We start from the raw sequence: 13,566 nt of genomic DNA, 5'->3' as shown, positions 1-13,566 counted from the left end.
AGTTTCTAGTGGTATGAGTAAACTGAACATTTGCATGTAGTCAGGTGTCTGAAACACAGAAGACCAACATATAATTTACCACTAACACCAACTGAACTCCTTGTTAATCTGAAAAGATAACAATAGTAGAATGTGTCTTACATATTCTATGGTCATGTCACAAAGTACTATGCATTAGTAAATGGTATTAATTCACTCAGCCAGACTTTTTGCTTTGTGGGTTTTTTTTTTAATGGTTGGGAATTTAAACTAAAATGGGAATTTTAAATGGTTGGGAATTTAATTTTTTTTTAATGGTTGGGTATTTAATTTCAGTATGATGTTACGCACATCCATTTTAAACTACTCTATTGGATTGAAGCCTATTATTGGATAATTTCCTGGGGCAGAAGTTTCATTTAAGAAAACATTTTTAAAACGCAAGATAGAGAATATAGGAAAACCTAAAAATTAGGATTTTGTCTCTCCAGAATGTAGTATCACCAAAAAAGAACAAAAAATAGTGTTTTAATGACTTGTTCAATTCCAGCAGGTAATGATTCTAACAGGTTTGTTTTTTTTAATAGACTTGTGAGGAAACAGATCAATATTTGTTTCTCTAAGCCAATGTCACAGTGCATCTCTGCATCGCGTGAGCTTGCTGGAAGGGAAAAAAAGACAGTAGAAAAAGAAAACACTCACGACTGAAAATTTTAATGGCTTATTGAAACACATTACAAGTCTGGTTTTCACTGCAGGAATGAGTCAGATAAAAATGCCTGTGTTTGAAGTGCAAACAGAGAAAATCAAAATTGTGAAAACACACAACTTCTCTTTTTCTTCCTAGGGTTGACGATAGTTTCTTTCTGAGAAATGTTAATTAAACTGATACATTTTCCATCTTACTTATTTGAGGATGTGTTATACTTTTACCAAAAAAAAAAAGGTTAATTACCCTTTCTCTTATTTTTTGAAAAAGAAAGGATAGCTCATATAGTTTGCTTCTGAAAATTTATGTCTTCTTAAATACATACACAGAAATTAATCAGACCTGAGCTAGGAGCTGTGAAGGTCAAGTCAGAGAAACAAAACTGAAAACAAGACAAATTTGTTACGATTTTAATGTCTTTCTTTTCTGTGCATGCAGTTTCTCTTGTAAAATCTGATTATAGATCATCGAGGTTTCATTGGGTCTGGATACTTGTCAGGGCTTGAAATCAATTTAGTATACTATGTTGGTGACCATTAGGGGTGAATCACCAGGGAAATTGCAAACTAACTAACCCACCTTAATGCGAAACAGTGAAAAAGAAGGTAGGAAATGGTTTCATGTGACCTGTGAATTGATCATTCATAAACTTCATTTAAGGTTTGGGGGCTGCAGACCTCCTTTAGGTTTTAATGTATTTTGTATCAACCTAAATGGGCCTCTCTTTGTGTGTACTTGTTTTGGAATGTGACAGATACATGCTGATCACTCCAGTTTTTAGGGAAATTTTTACCGGATTTGAATCATAGTACTGACATCCTTTACTCCTAAATGCATAGTTCCTTTCCTAAGGCCCAGTAAAGAAAGTAATTTATCCTTTTCCTTGAACCTTATTAACCTTACCGGTACTAAAATACTCATCGAGGGTACCATGAGTTAGATGTCAGGTTCCCTGTGGTGCAAGTACATGTGTTAATAGTTGACAGCCCTCTACTTTCAGGTTAACAAGAAAGCAGAATGTATTTAGATCCGATTCTAGTGACGTGTAGTTCTAAGAAGAATACAACCATAGGGTCACATAATGATCCCAACGCAGTTGTTACCATCCTAATTACCTTTAGGACATACCATTTTTAAAAAATAGATTTTATTTATTTATTTGACATACAGAGATCACAAGTAGGCAGAGAGGCAGGCGGAGAGAGAGGAGGAAGCAGGTTCCCTGCAGAGCAGAGAGCCCGATGCGGGGCTCCATCCCAGGACCCTGAGACCATGACCTGAGCCAAAGGCAGAGGCTTTAACCCACTGAGCCACCCAGGCGCCCCAAGACATACCATTTTTATACATGACAACAAATCTTAGGCAGGGAATGTCAGAGTACAAGTCCCATTTTCTTTTCCTAACTTGCCCACTGTCCTGTAATGTTTTAAAATTGTCTTATTCCTGGCCAAAGAGGCCGAATGCTATCTTCTGCAGAAATTTTTAGGACTAGAAAGACCATGTATATTTCTTTAAGTAATATAGACCAATCCCTTATGAGAGATTTTCCCATATTGCTGCTAGGAGAATTTAGATGCTGCCTCAATTCTGGCTGATGTAAGTGAGGGGCTGATTTCTAAGTAAACCTAGATTTTTCAGACTGACTTGGTCTTTTATAGACATTTCAAAAAGCATTTAATGTACATATTTTTTTGTGCTTTGCTTTGCAGGAAATTGACGTCTCATCAAAATGGAGATTAATCATTTGTATTTGGGAGCAGCAGAACTGGGGACCAATTACCTCTCAAGAGTTTTATAAACCAATTATCATAACTCCTATTCCATTGCTCTCATCCCCATCTCACCTTCAAACTTGTCTTACCTATGGCATTCAGGAGGCAAGTGAAAAACTTTGTGAAAAATTACTCAGATGCTGAAATAAAAGTCAGAGAAGCAACTTCTAATGACCCTTGGGGTCCTTCTAGTTCTCTAATGTTAGATATCAGTGACCTGACTTTCAACACAATTTCTCTGTCAGAGATTATGAGTATGCTATGGCAGAGACTCAACGATCACGGGAAGAACTGGCGCCATGTATATAAATCCCTTACGCTGATGGATTATCTCATCAAGAACGGATCAAAGAAAGTTATTCAGCATTGCAGAGAGGGGTTCTGTAACCTTCAAACACTGAAAGATTTTCAACACATTGATGAAGCTGGAAAAGACCAAGGTAAAAGAAATGCATAGAGCGTGCCAATAAAGATTAGAGGTTTGGCAGGGGATCATTTTAAACCAGGAGCTGGGGAAAAGTTGTCCTGAAAATTTTTAGCCACCTTTCTTCTGGGACAGTTATAGCTTCCCTTTGTGTTGATGCTTGAGGGTCTTGGAGAACAGTTGTTTGTTTTTTTCCCCCAAAAAGATGTGTAAAACTAACACACCTAGCTTCCTGATAAAATGATACCTAATAGAAAATGAACAAAGTGAATAAAACAGGAGGCATGGCAGCTTGGTATAATAATGTCACTATAATTCATAATTATAATTAGACTGGAATTCAGTCATAAATGTAAGGAAGCGTTTCCAAAGACTACAGAATCTTCAAAGATGATCTAGATGAAAGTACTTATATGAATTCAAAAATTTAGGTCATAATTTTGTCGGGGGTGGAGGAAGGGGGTGAACGAGGGGAAGGGCATGTGGAGTACTGAACTGAGATGGTTTGATAGTGTCTGGATTACAATGCTGGAAGAATCAGCACTTCCTCCTTGTCTGATGTAAAATTAGAATTTGTGCTTAAAGTGAATCGTCTTAGGAATCATGAGAAGAGGATAAAATTCAGTGTAGTCTTTGTGTTAAGTATACATTTTTAGAATAGACTTTTTGAAGAGCAGTTTTGGGTTTATAGAAAAATTACACAGAAAGAGCAGAGTTCCCACATACCGTTCCCTATCCCTTCCCTATTGTTTCTCCTATTAACGTCTTGCATTAGTGGGTGCATTTGTTACAGTTGACAAATCAGTGTTAATACATTAACTAAAGTCCTCTGTTTACCTTGAGGTTCACCCTTTGTGTTTTCCAGTTCTGTGGGTTTTGAAAAATGCTTGTCATGTATGTACCATTCCAGTATCAAGCAGAATGGCGTCGCTGCTCTGAGAATGTCCTGTGCTCCACCTCTTAGTTCTTTCTCCTCTGCCTGGAACCCTTGGCAACCATGCATCTTTTCATTGTACTTATCATTTTGCTTTTTCCAGAATATCATCTAGTTGGAATCATACAGTATGTAGCTTTTTCTGACTCGTTTCTTTCCTTGACAGTATGCATTTAAGAGTCTCCCATATCCTTTTTATAGACCCAGATTTCCTTTCTTTTTTTTTCTTCCTGTTTTAAAAATCAGCTTTATAGTGATGCAATTCAACATGCTGTACAGTTTGCTCATTTAAAGTATAGGATCCTGTGGCTTTAGGTGTATTATTAATTTTTAAAAATTGCGATAAGATGTAAATAAAATTTTTCATTTTAAGCGTACAGTTCAGTGACATTGATTCCATTCACAATGTTGCATAACCGTCACCACCATCTACTTCCAAAACTTCTCATCACCCTAGACAAACTCCATAACCATTAAGCAATGACTCTCCTGCTAACCTCTAATCTTTCTTTCTCTGTATATTTGCTTATTCTGGGTACACTCACATAAGTGGAATCATATAGTATTTGCCCTATTCTGTCTGGTTTATTTCACACACCATAATGTCCTCTAGTTCATCTGTATTGTGGGGTGTATCAAAACGTCATTCCTTTTATAGCTGCATGACATTCCATTGTATAAACATATCGCGTTTTGTTCATCTGTTTATCAGTTGGTGGGTTCTTGGGTTGTTTTCACCTTTTGGCTATTATGAATATTGCTGCAATTAATGAAATCACCCAAGTGTTAGTTTGAGTCTCTGCTTTCAACTCCTTTGGGTGTATACTTACGAGTGGAATTGCTGGATCAAATGACAGTTCTATGTTTAGTTTTTTGAGGAACCAGTAACCTGTTTTCCTTAGAGGCTGCACCATTTTGCATTCTTACGAACAATGTAAAAAGGTTCCTGTTTTTCCACATCCTTGTCAACACTTATTATTGTCCATCTTTTTGACTATAGCCATTCTATTGAATGTGAAAAGTAGTATCTCATTGTGGTTTCAATACACATTTCCTTAAAGACTAATGATGTTGAGCATCTTGATATGCCCTTATTGGCCATTTATAGATCTTCTTTGGAGAACTGTCTGTAGGAATCCTTTGCCCATTTTTAACTGTTTTTTTTTTTTTAATTGTTGAGTTTTAAGAGTTCTTTATTTATTCTGGATACAACACCCCTACCAGAGGGTGGTTTGTAAATATCTTCTCCCATTCTATAGGTTGTCTTTTTATTTTCTTAATAAATTTTGATGAAGTTCAATTTATCAATTTTTACTTTGTTGCTTATGCTTTCAGTGTCATATGTAAGAAATCATTGCCTAATCTAAGGTCATGAAGATTCATACCTATTTTTTTTTCTAAAAGTTTTATAGTTTTGGCTTTTCCATTTACATCTTGGATCCATTTTCAGTTAATTTTCATGTATAGTGTGAGGTAGAGGTCCAGCCTCATTCTTATGTGGGTATCCTGTTGTCCCACTACCACTTTCTGAAAAGACTATTTTTTTTTCTCATTGAATTATATTGGCAGCCTTATGAAAATCATCTGACCATAGATGTAAGGGTTCATTTCTGTGCTGTGATCTCTGCGTCTTTCCTTAGGCCATGCTACACAATTTTTTTAAAGATTATTTATTTATTTGACAGAGAGAGAGATCACTAGTAGGCAGAGGGGAGGCGGGTAGCAGGCTCCCGGCTGAGCAGACAGTCCGATGCAGGGCTTAATCCCAGGCTTAACCCACTGAGCCACCCAGGTGCCCCCATGCCACACAATTTTGATTACTGTAGCTTTGTAATAAACTTTGAAATAAACTTGAGTCCTCCAGCTTTATTCTTTCTCAATATTGTTGTGGACTTTCTGGGTCCCATGCATTTCCAATTCAAGTTTAGCATTAGCTTGTCAATTTCTGTAAAAAAGGCAACTCGAAATTTGATCGAGATTGCATTGAATCTATAGATCAATTTTGAGAATATTGCCATCTTAACAACATCAGTTCCTCCAAGAACACAAGATGTTCTTTTTTTGTTGTTGTTTAGGGCCTCCTTTCATTTTTTTCATACATGCTTTGTAGTTTTCAGTACATAAGTCTTAATGTTTCTTTTGGTAAATTTATTTGCAAGTATTTCATTCTCTCTCTCTCTTTTTTTAAAGATTTTATTTATTTATTTGACAGAGATCACAAGTAGGCAGAGAGGCAGGCAGAGGGGGGTGGGGGGGGAAGCAGGCTCGCCGCTGAGCAGAGAGCCCAATGCAGGGCTCGATCCCAGGACCCTGAGATCATGACCTGAGCTGAAGGCAGAGGCTTAACCCACTGAGCCACCCAGGCACCCCGGAATTGTTTTCTTAATTCCATTTTCAGATTATTCATTGCTAATGTATAGAAATACAACTGACCAAGTTATTTTTGTGTATTGGTCTTGTATCCTGCTACACAGGATATACTCGTTTATTAGCTATAATCGTTATTACTTTTTAAAGATTCCTTAGGATTTCCTACTTGCAAGATCATGTCATCTGCAAATAGAGATAGTTTTACATTTCCTTTCCAATCTGGATGCCTTTTATTTCTTTTCTTTTTGCTTAATTTCCCTGGCTAAAACCTCCTGTACAATGTTGAATAGAAGTGGTGAGAGCAGATATCCTTGTCTTGTTCCTGATCTTAAAGAAAGCTTTTGGTCTTTTACCATTAAGTATGATGTTGGGTGTAGGTTTTCACAGATGCTTTTTATCATAAGGGTGTAGGAGTTCTATGCCTAGTTCATTGAGTGTTTTTATGGGGAAAGGCTGTTGACTTTTGTCCAGTGCTTTTTTTGGCATCTGTTGAGGTGATTATGTGCTTTCTCCCTTTACTCTATTAATCTGGTGTATTACATTGATCGATTTCCATGTAGGCACCAGCCTTGCATCCCTAGCATAGATCCCACTTGGTTATGATGTGCATCCTCTTTATTTTTGAACTGTTTACTTAAGGTCAGGTTTGAGGTTTAAAGATTTTTATTAATTTTTTTAGAGAGAGAGAGTGCGCGAGAGAGAGCACAACCAGGGGGAGGGGCAGAGGGAGAGGCAGAGAATCTCAAGTGGACTCCACATTGAGTGTGGAGGACAACACAGGGCTCGATCTCATGACCCTGAGACCATGACCTGAGCTGAAATCAAGAGTCAGGTGCTTAACCAACTGAGCCACCCAGATTTGAGGTTTAATGATGAAATTAGAGAAAATCTTCTTGGGTTTTGATCATGCTGTGTTTCTTAATCTAGAAATTGTAAAGGCATCAATTTCCATGGGGATTAAACTTATTATTAAAACTTAAAATAAAATGCTAATTAAGATTTTGTCTCCCCAAGAATTAGGTTTTAGAAAGGCATAATATTTTGGATGATAGTGAATGGGATATAATCTTTTTGTTTTTTTTAACTTTACAGAATGATTTTTTTTTTTTGTTGTTACAGAATGATTTTTTAAGTGGAAAGAGTAGATCAGCCCCTGCTCTAAAGGGTTTATGAGTTATTTTGAGAGAGAAAATAAATAAGCATGAAATTATAAACAAACATTTATGCATTTATACCATTTCTATGTACAAAGTATGGTATATTTAGATATGTTTAAATTCACTATCATAAAAGTCTCTCAGATTTCCTAACAGTTGAGCTTAGCGTCAAAGAAGTAAGCACAGGTATACTACCTTAGATTTTGTAAATACTCCTGTTGATTTGGTAGCACCAAGAGGACAAGAATATTACTTATTTTTATCTTTTATGCATTTATCTTTTTGTGTTTGTTTTCTAATGAGTGTAACATATTAGAATAGTAGCTCTTGGCATAATTTAATTTATACATAAACAAATGTATATATATATTGAGGGTAGATGTATGCACAAAAATTTATTACTGGTTGGGTATGCAGTCAAAATAATTTGGGAACCACTGGCTCTCAGGATAAAGTCAGGCCCCTTAGCATGTTCCCAACTGACCTTTCTACTCTTATTTTCTTAGTCTTCAATCTAACATTGCATCTAGCATTACTGGTAGATTATTTGCTTCCACCTCTCTGAGCTGATGCTTAAGATGTTTCTTCTTCCTTGTAATAGTCGTTTCTTGCTGTATGTTTGTTGAGTTCCTACTTAGTCATCAAATCCTAGCTCAGAGGTCTTTTCCTCTATATCTCCAATGATCTCTTCTTTTCCTCACTGGGCAGAATTAATTGCTGCAGTTCTTCATTAATAATATCAGTGTGTGTGTTTTTACAGTATATCCATTTGGTATATATGTGTATGTGTGTATGTATGCCTGTGTGTGTATACATATACATCTATATGTACAAATATATCCTTGACTAGAATCTGAGGGTATATGTCATATGACAATCATCTTTTTACAATTAGGCCTTGGTACATACTAGACATCAGTAAATTTTTATTGAGCAGAAGTCATAAAAAAGAGCGGGAGATTTGAGGTAAGAAATGCCATCATTGAAAAACTGCTCAGTAAAAATGATTTTGTTGGATCAGAAAAGAAAAAAAGAGAGTGAAGTTTATGCTGAGAAATTAATGAAAGAGAAATTGCAGTGATCCAAGTAGTCTATAGCTGGATCCTACCTGAGATACAGGTTATCAAGAAAAGGCAAAGAAAAAAGATAAAAGCAGAACAAATTATAGAAAAAAGACCTTTTGGTTATTTCCTTGATTGGTTTTTACCCTTTGCCTGGAGTACTCATTCCTAGTTACCTGCACTGCTTTTCCCACACACTTTAGATCTCTGCTGAGAAAGTCATCTTATTAGTGAGGCCCTTTATATCTATCCTATTTATGAAAAAATCAGCTCTACCCCACTCTTCGCACTGATATACCCTAGCCACTTTCTGTTTTACTTTTCTTAGTAGCTTTTCTTATCTGACATTGGACATATTTTATTTTAGTATTTATTTGTTTTCTATCTCTTCTTACCAGAATGTAAGTTTCACGAGGGCAGGGTTATTTTATGTCTGCTTTGTCCGTGTTCTATCTCCCAACATTACAAGGGTGCCTATCACACCATCCCTGCCCAGTGATTAATAGAAGTATTACAGTATTCTCCCCTTATCTCTGGTTTCAGTTTCCACAGTTTCAGTTACCTGTGGTCAGCCATGGTCCGGAAGCAGATGATCCACCTTCCGACCTATTGTTCAGAAAGTTGGTAGTGGCCTAGTGTTATAACACACTGCCTACGCCATTCATTTCATCTTATCACGTAGACATTGTCTCACATTACCACATGCAGAAAGATGAGTGAACAACAATTAGATATTTTGAGAGAGAGACCCCATTCATATAATTACTTTTATTACAATATATTGTTATAATTGTTCTATTTTATTATTGTTATTAATCTGTTACTGTGCTTAATTCATAAATTAAACTTCATCATAGGTATGCATGTGTACAAAAAAACCACATATAGGGTTTGATACTCTCCACAGTTTCAGATTTCCAGTAGAGGTCTTGGAAAGTATTTCCCATAGCTAAGGGGAAGCAACCGTACTATAGGGGGGAAAAGTTGAGAAAACAGTTCGGAAAACTTGGGGAAGAGGAGAATCTTGTTTTCAAATAGTTTGTTAGTTAACATTTCGAATAATGTTCTCAGTATGGTTTTCCTCAACCTCCAGACAGCTTTTCAGATGAAGTAAGTTTAAAGCAGCCGGCCTAAATATCAAACTAAAAAAATGTATGATAAATACATGATTTTCACTGTTCCAAGTCTTGGGGACACTCTGTATTATAGTATAGTTTTAGGGTTTTTTAGGTTGACAGTTGAACACATTGCTTTAAATTTAGAGGTACTTTACCTGAAACAGTGCATGGATCTTAAGTGTACAGTTTGATGAATGTTGGTAAGTATAACCAACTTCGAGATTGTTCAAGATAAAGAACATTTCCATCATTCCAGAAAGTTCCTTTATCCCCCTTTCTAGTCAATTCTCCCTCCTTCCCAGAGGCAACTGCCATTCTAATTTCTTCTGCTGCATAAATTAGTTGTGTTTGTTCTTGAAATTCATACAGATGGAAACATATGTGTTCTTTTGCCTCTGGCTCCTTTATCTCCACTAATGATTTTGAGACTCGGGCATGTTGTTGCATCTATCAGCAGTATCGTTCCTGTTTATTGGTGAGTCCTATTCCATTATATGACATCTGTTTGCCCATCTTCTGTCGATGGGCATTTGGTGTGTGTATAGTTCTTGGCTATTATAAATAAAGCGATTATGAGCCTTCTTATGTAAGTCTTTTTGTTGCTGTATGTATTCAGTTCTGTTGGGCATATGCTTAGGAGTAGTATTTCTGGGTCATAGTGCAGGTGTATATTCAACTAAAGTCTTCTAAAGTGGTTTTTACCATTTCCCACTCCCACCAGCAGTGTTTGAGAGTTTGTTGCTCCACATCCTTGTCAGTTGTTAAATACTGTTATTCTTTTTTTTAAAATTTAACCAATCTGATGGGTATATAGGGTTGTTTCAGTCTCCATTTCCCTGAAGAGTTGTTGAGCACCTTTTTGTAAAACTCATGGACATATGAATGTCTTTTGCCTATTCAAGTGTTTTGCCTATTTTCAATTTTTATTTTTTGCTTATTTTTTATTTAATTTGTAGGGTTTCTTCATACATTTTGGATATGAGTCCTTTGTCTGATATATGGATTACAAGTATTTTCTCCAAGTTTGTGGCTTGTCTTTTCATTTTCACTTTCTAAATGTCTTTTGGTGGAGTGCAGTGTGTTTTTTTCCTTTTATGGCTGATGCCTTTTGTGTCTTGTCCGAGAAGCTTGCCTACCCTGAGGCCATGAAGGAATTCTCTTGTTTTCTTCCAGACATCTTACAGTTTTAGCTTGGTCTGTGATTGATCTAGAATTAACTTTTGTGTATATTGTGAGGTAGAAGTAAAGTTCATTCTTTTCCATGAGATATCTAGTTGTTTGGGTTATTAGATTTTAATAACAGAGCATTTTCATGTATGGTATCTCATTTGAGCCTTTAAGCATCTTAGCGGAATGAAAGTTATGTGTTATCTCTCTTACAGAGATGAGGAGCTAACACTCAGATTAAATTATTTAGGAAAGATTGCATAGCTAATTGATAACTGAACATGATTAAAGCTCATATATCCTAATACTGTTTAGTCCTATTCTATTATTACGCTACACAGCTTCTTCTAATTGAGTTTTTAAAAATATCTGAGCAAAGTTTCACTAAACTACTAGTGTGAACTTAATTAAAATTGTCTGAAAAATACCCAATTGAATGTTTCATACCATCAAATTATTTATTTATGCAAATTATGGCATTCTTTTTATAAAACCATTTCAGGTTCTCAGAAATGTGTGCATTATAGATTTGTGTACTTCTTTATTCTCAATTAGGTAAGTCATGAGATTGCAGTTAATTTTGTTTAAATGGCCATTTTAATGTACACACACTCATATTTAAATTAAAAGTAGATTTCTTTTAAAAGGTACATTTTAGGGGCGCCTGGGTGGCTCAGTGGATTAAAAGCCTCTGCCTTAGGCTCAGGTCATGATCTCAGGGTCCTGGGATCAAGCCCCACATCAGTCTCCCTGTTTAGTGGGGAGTCAGCTTCTCCCTCTCCCCCTACTGCTCCATCTCTCTCTCTTGCTCACACTCTCTCTCAAATAAAATACATAAAATCTATTTTTAAAAAATAATGTTAAGCAGTTTTACTAGAAGTAACATAGTGTGCACTGGTGACATTAGTGCCATTTTATTTTCCACTGTCATTATCAGTCATCTAATTTGAGGAATTAGATGCTTCACACTCTATCCATGGCTGATTTTGTACAGGCTGCCTCTCTGCCTCCAGGATTGGCCCTTACCAATCACCTACCCATTTGCTCAGTGAAATAATGTCTAAGAGTAGGAAGTAAGCCTGGAGAGCCAGAGTTAATACAAACTAAAATGTGAACAGCAAGGACTCTAGACGATGTGATTCATTTATAAATTTGTGTATTTTACATTTATATATTTATATTTATAATATAATATACATTTATATGTTTACATGTATTTTGAGGAGGAGGAGGTCGTTTTTTGAGTTCAGGTTCTCACAGAAGGGGAGAAGACATCAGGTTTAGAGAAAGAGGGAATGTGGGAAAGTAGGAGAAAAAAAGGAATGATTGGAATTTCCCTTTCAAGGTGACTGTACTAAATTAAAAAGAGCCAAGACAGCTGGAAAGTGAGTTCAAGAAAAAAAAAAAATACTTAAAAATGTAAAAGAGTTTTTTTAGATGTTGGTTGGCTGCTTTAAGACTAAAACCCAACTGGGGCACCTGGGTGGCTCAGTGGGTTAAAGCCTCTGCCTTCGGCTCAGGTCATGATCCCAGGGTCCTGGGATCGAGCCCCGCATCGGGCTCTCTGCTCTGCATGGAGCCTGCTTCCTCTTCTCTCTCTCTCTGCCTGCCTCTCTGCCTAATTGTGATCTCTGTCTGTCAAATAAAATAAATAAAATCTTAAAAAAAAAAGACTAAAACCCAACTAACTGAAATCTGAGGATATTTCTTATTTTACAGAAGGGACAGAACAGGGGCTGGGGGTGGGGTGAGACCGGCAGTTCCCAGGCATGTGGGGTAGTGGCTAAGCCCTGTGGACAGACTCTAGCTTCCCAATGCATCAGACTTGATTTTCTCTCTCTAGCTGTCAGACAGCAGTCGTCAGAATTCTTTAACCATCAGACCCACCCGGATGGATATGGGTGGGTGGATTCATTACTGCAAGATAGATGTGCTCGTTTTCAGAGAGGTGGGTTAATTAACACAAGCTGCTGAACAACCGTGATCTCTTGTAACAAATATTCGAGTTTTGATAAACAGATGAATTTCCTTTAAGCAAAAATACAGGCTTTGGGTCCTCATAAGCCTGTTCTGTTATTGTTACAAGTTACTTAAGAGTTATATTACTGTGAGTTCAAACAAAACCTTTCTACCTGAAACAGTTGAATATTTTGGATCACCTTTTGCTCCTTTGAACAAATATAGTCATTGGTCATCACGACAGCAAGAGACAAACCACGAAATTTATTTAAACTTAAATACGCTAGTCCAGCCAGTCCTCCCACGTTCCACTTAATATGTTGTACACGCGTGGATAACAGAGGACAGTAAACAAACAAGGGAGAATAACCAGTTTAGCACTTCGGGGATGTGTCAACACATTCTCTTCTCAAGGTTCTCATCAAATAAAAAAAACTTACATTTGTATGCTAAATTCAGTCAAAGAAATTGAAGTCTATATTATGGGCTTTCTATAGAGCCAGTCTCTACCCTCTAGCTTATTATTGACTTTATGACTTTGGGAAAGATTTTGTCCCCCTAAACTTACTTTTCTCATCTGTAAAATGGACTTCGTGAGGACCGGAGATAATGTCTGAAAGTCAGGAAACTAATGAGTCATCAGTCAATATTGGCTAATACAATTAGTCCTTGGCATATTTTTATTTTTATTACTTTTATTTCCTGCAGTGTATGTTCATGCCCAAATAACGCTCGGTGCAACCATTCACTAGGAAGGGCTTTGCCAGCTGCCCTGTTTCCACAGTTCCTGCCCATCCACCTTGTCCACACACCTGTCGAAGCACGTGGCTGTCTGACTCAAGTACTTGTCAGTCTCCTTCACTGCACTGCCGGGTTTGGAGGGTTGAGGTGACTTTATTGGTATCCCTGTTTCTTC

General features: G+C 36.7%; 1 protein-coding gene across 8 annotated transcripts in view; it reads left to right on the top strand.

Moving 5' to 3' along the window:
* Positions 1 to 13,566, top strand: part of ENTHD1 (ENTH domain containing 1) — a 103,215-nt gene that overhangs the window by 2,215 nt on the left and 87,434 nt on the right. For 5 of the 8 annotated variants that reach the window (XM_047742414.1, XM_047742413.1, XM_047742416.1 and 2 more), the window contains exon 2: positions 2,398 to 2,900. The exons of 1 other annotated variant lie outside the window; for it this stretch is intronic. In XM_047742414.1, the coding sequence (XP_047598370.1) occupies positions 2,552 to 2,900 (349 nt within the window). In that variant the 5' untranslated portion in view covers positions 2,398 to 2,551. Of the gene's footprint in view, positions 1 to 2,397; positions 2,901 to 3,794; positions 3,947 to 13,566 lie in introns of those variants that run through there. 2 more of the 8 variants (XM_047742418.1, XM_047742415.1) reach the window with 2 other exon arrangements.

Source organism: Lutra lutra, chromosome 8 (assembly GCF_902655055.1).
Source record: "Lutra lutra chromosome 8, mLutLut1.2, whole genome shotgun sequence".
Lineage (NCBI taxonomy): Eukaryota > Metazoa > Chordata > Mammalia > Carnivora > Mustelidae > Lutra > Lutra lutra.
This window is presented reverse-complemented; position numbering and strand designations above follow the sequence as displayed.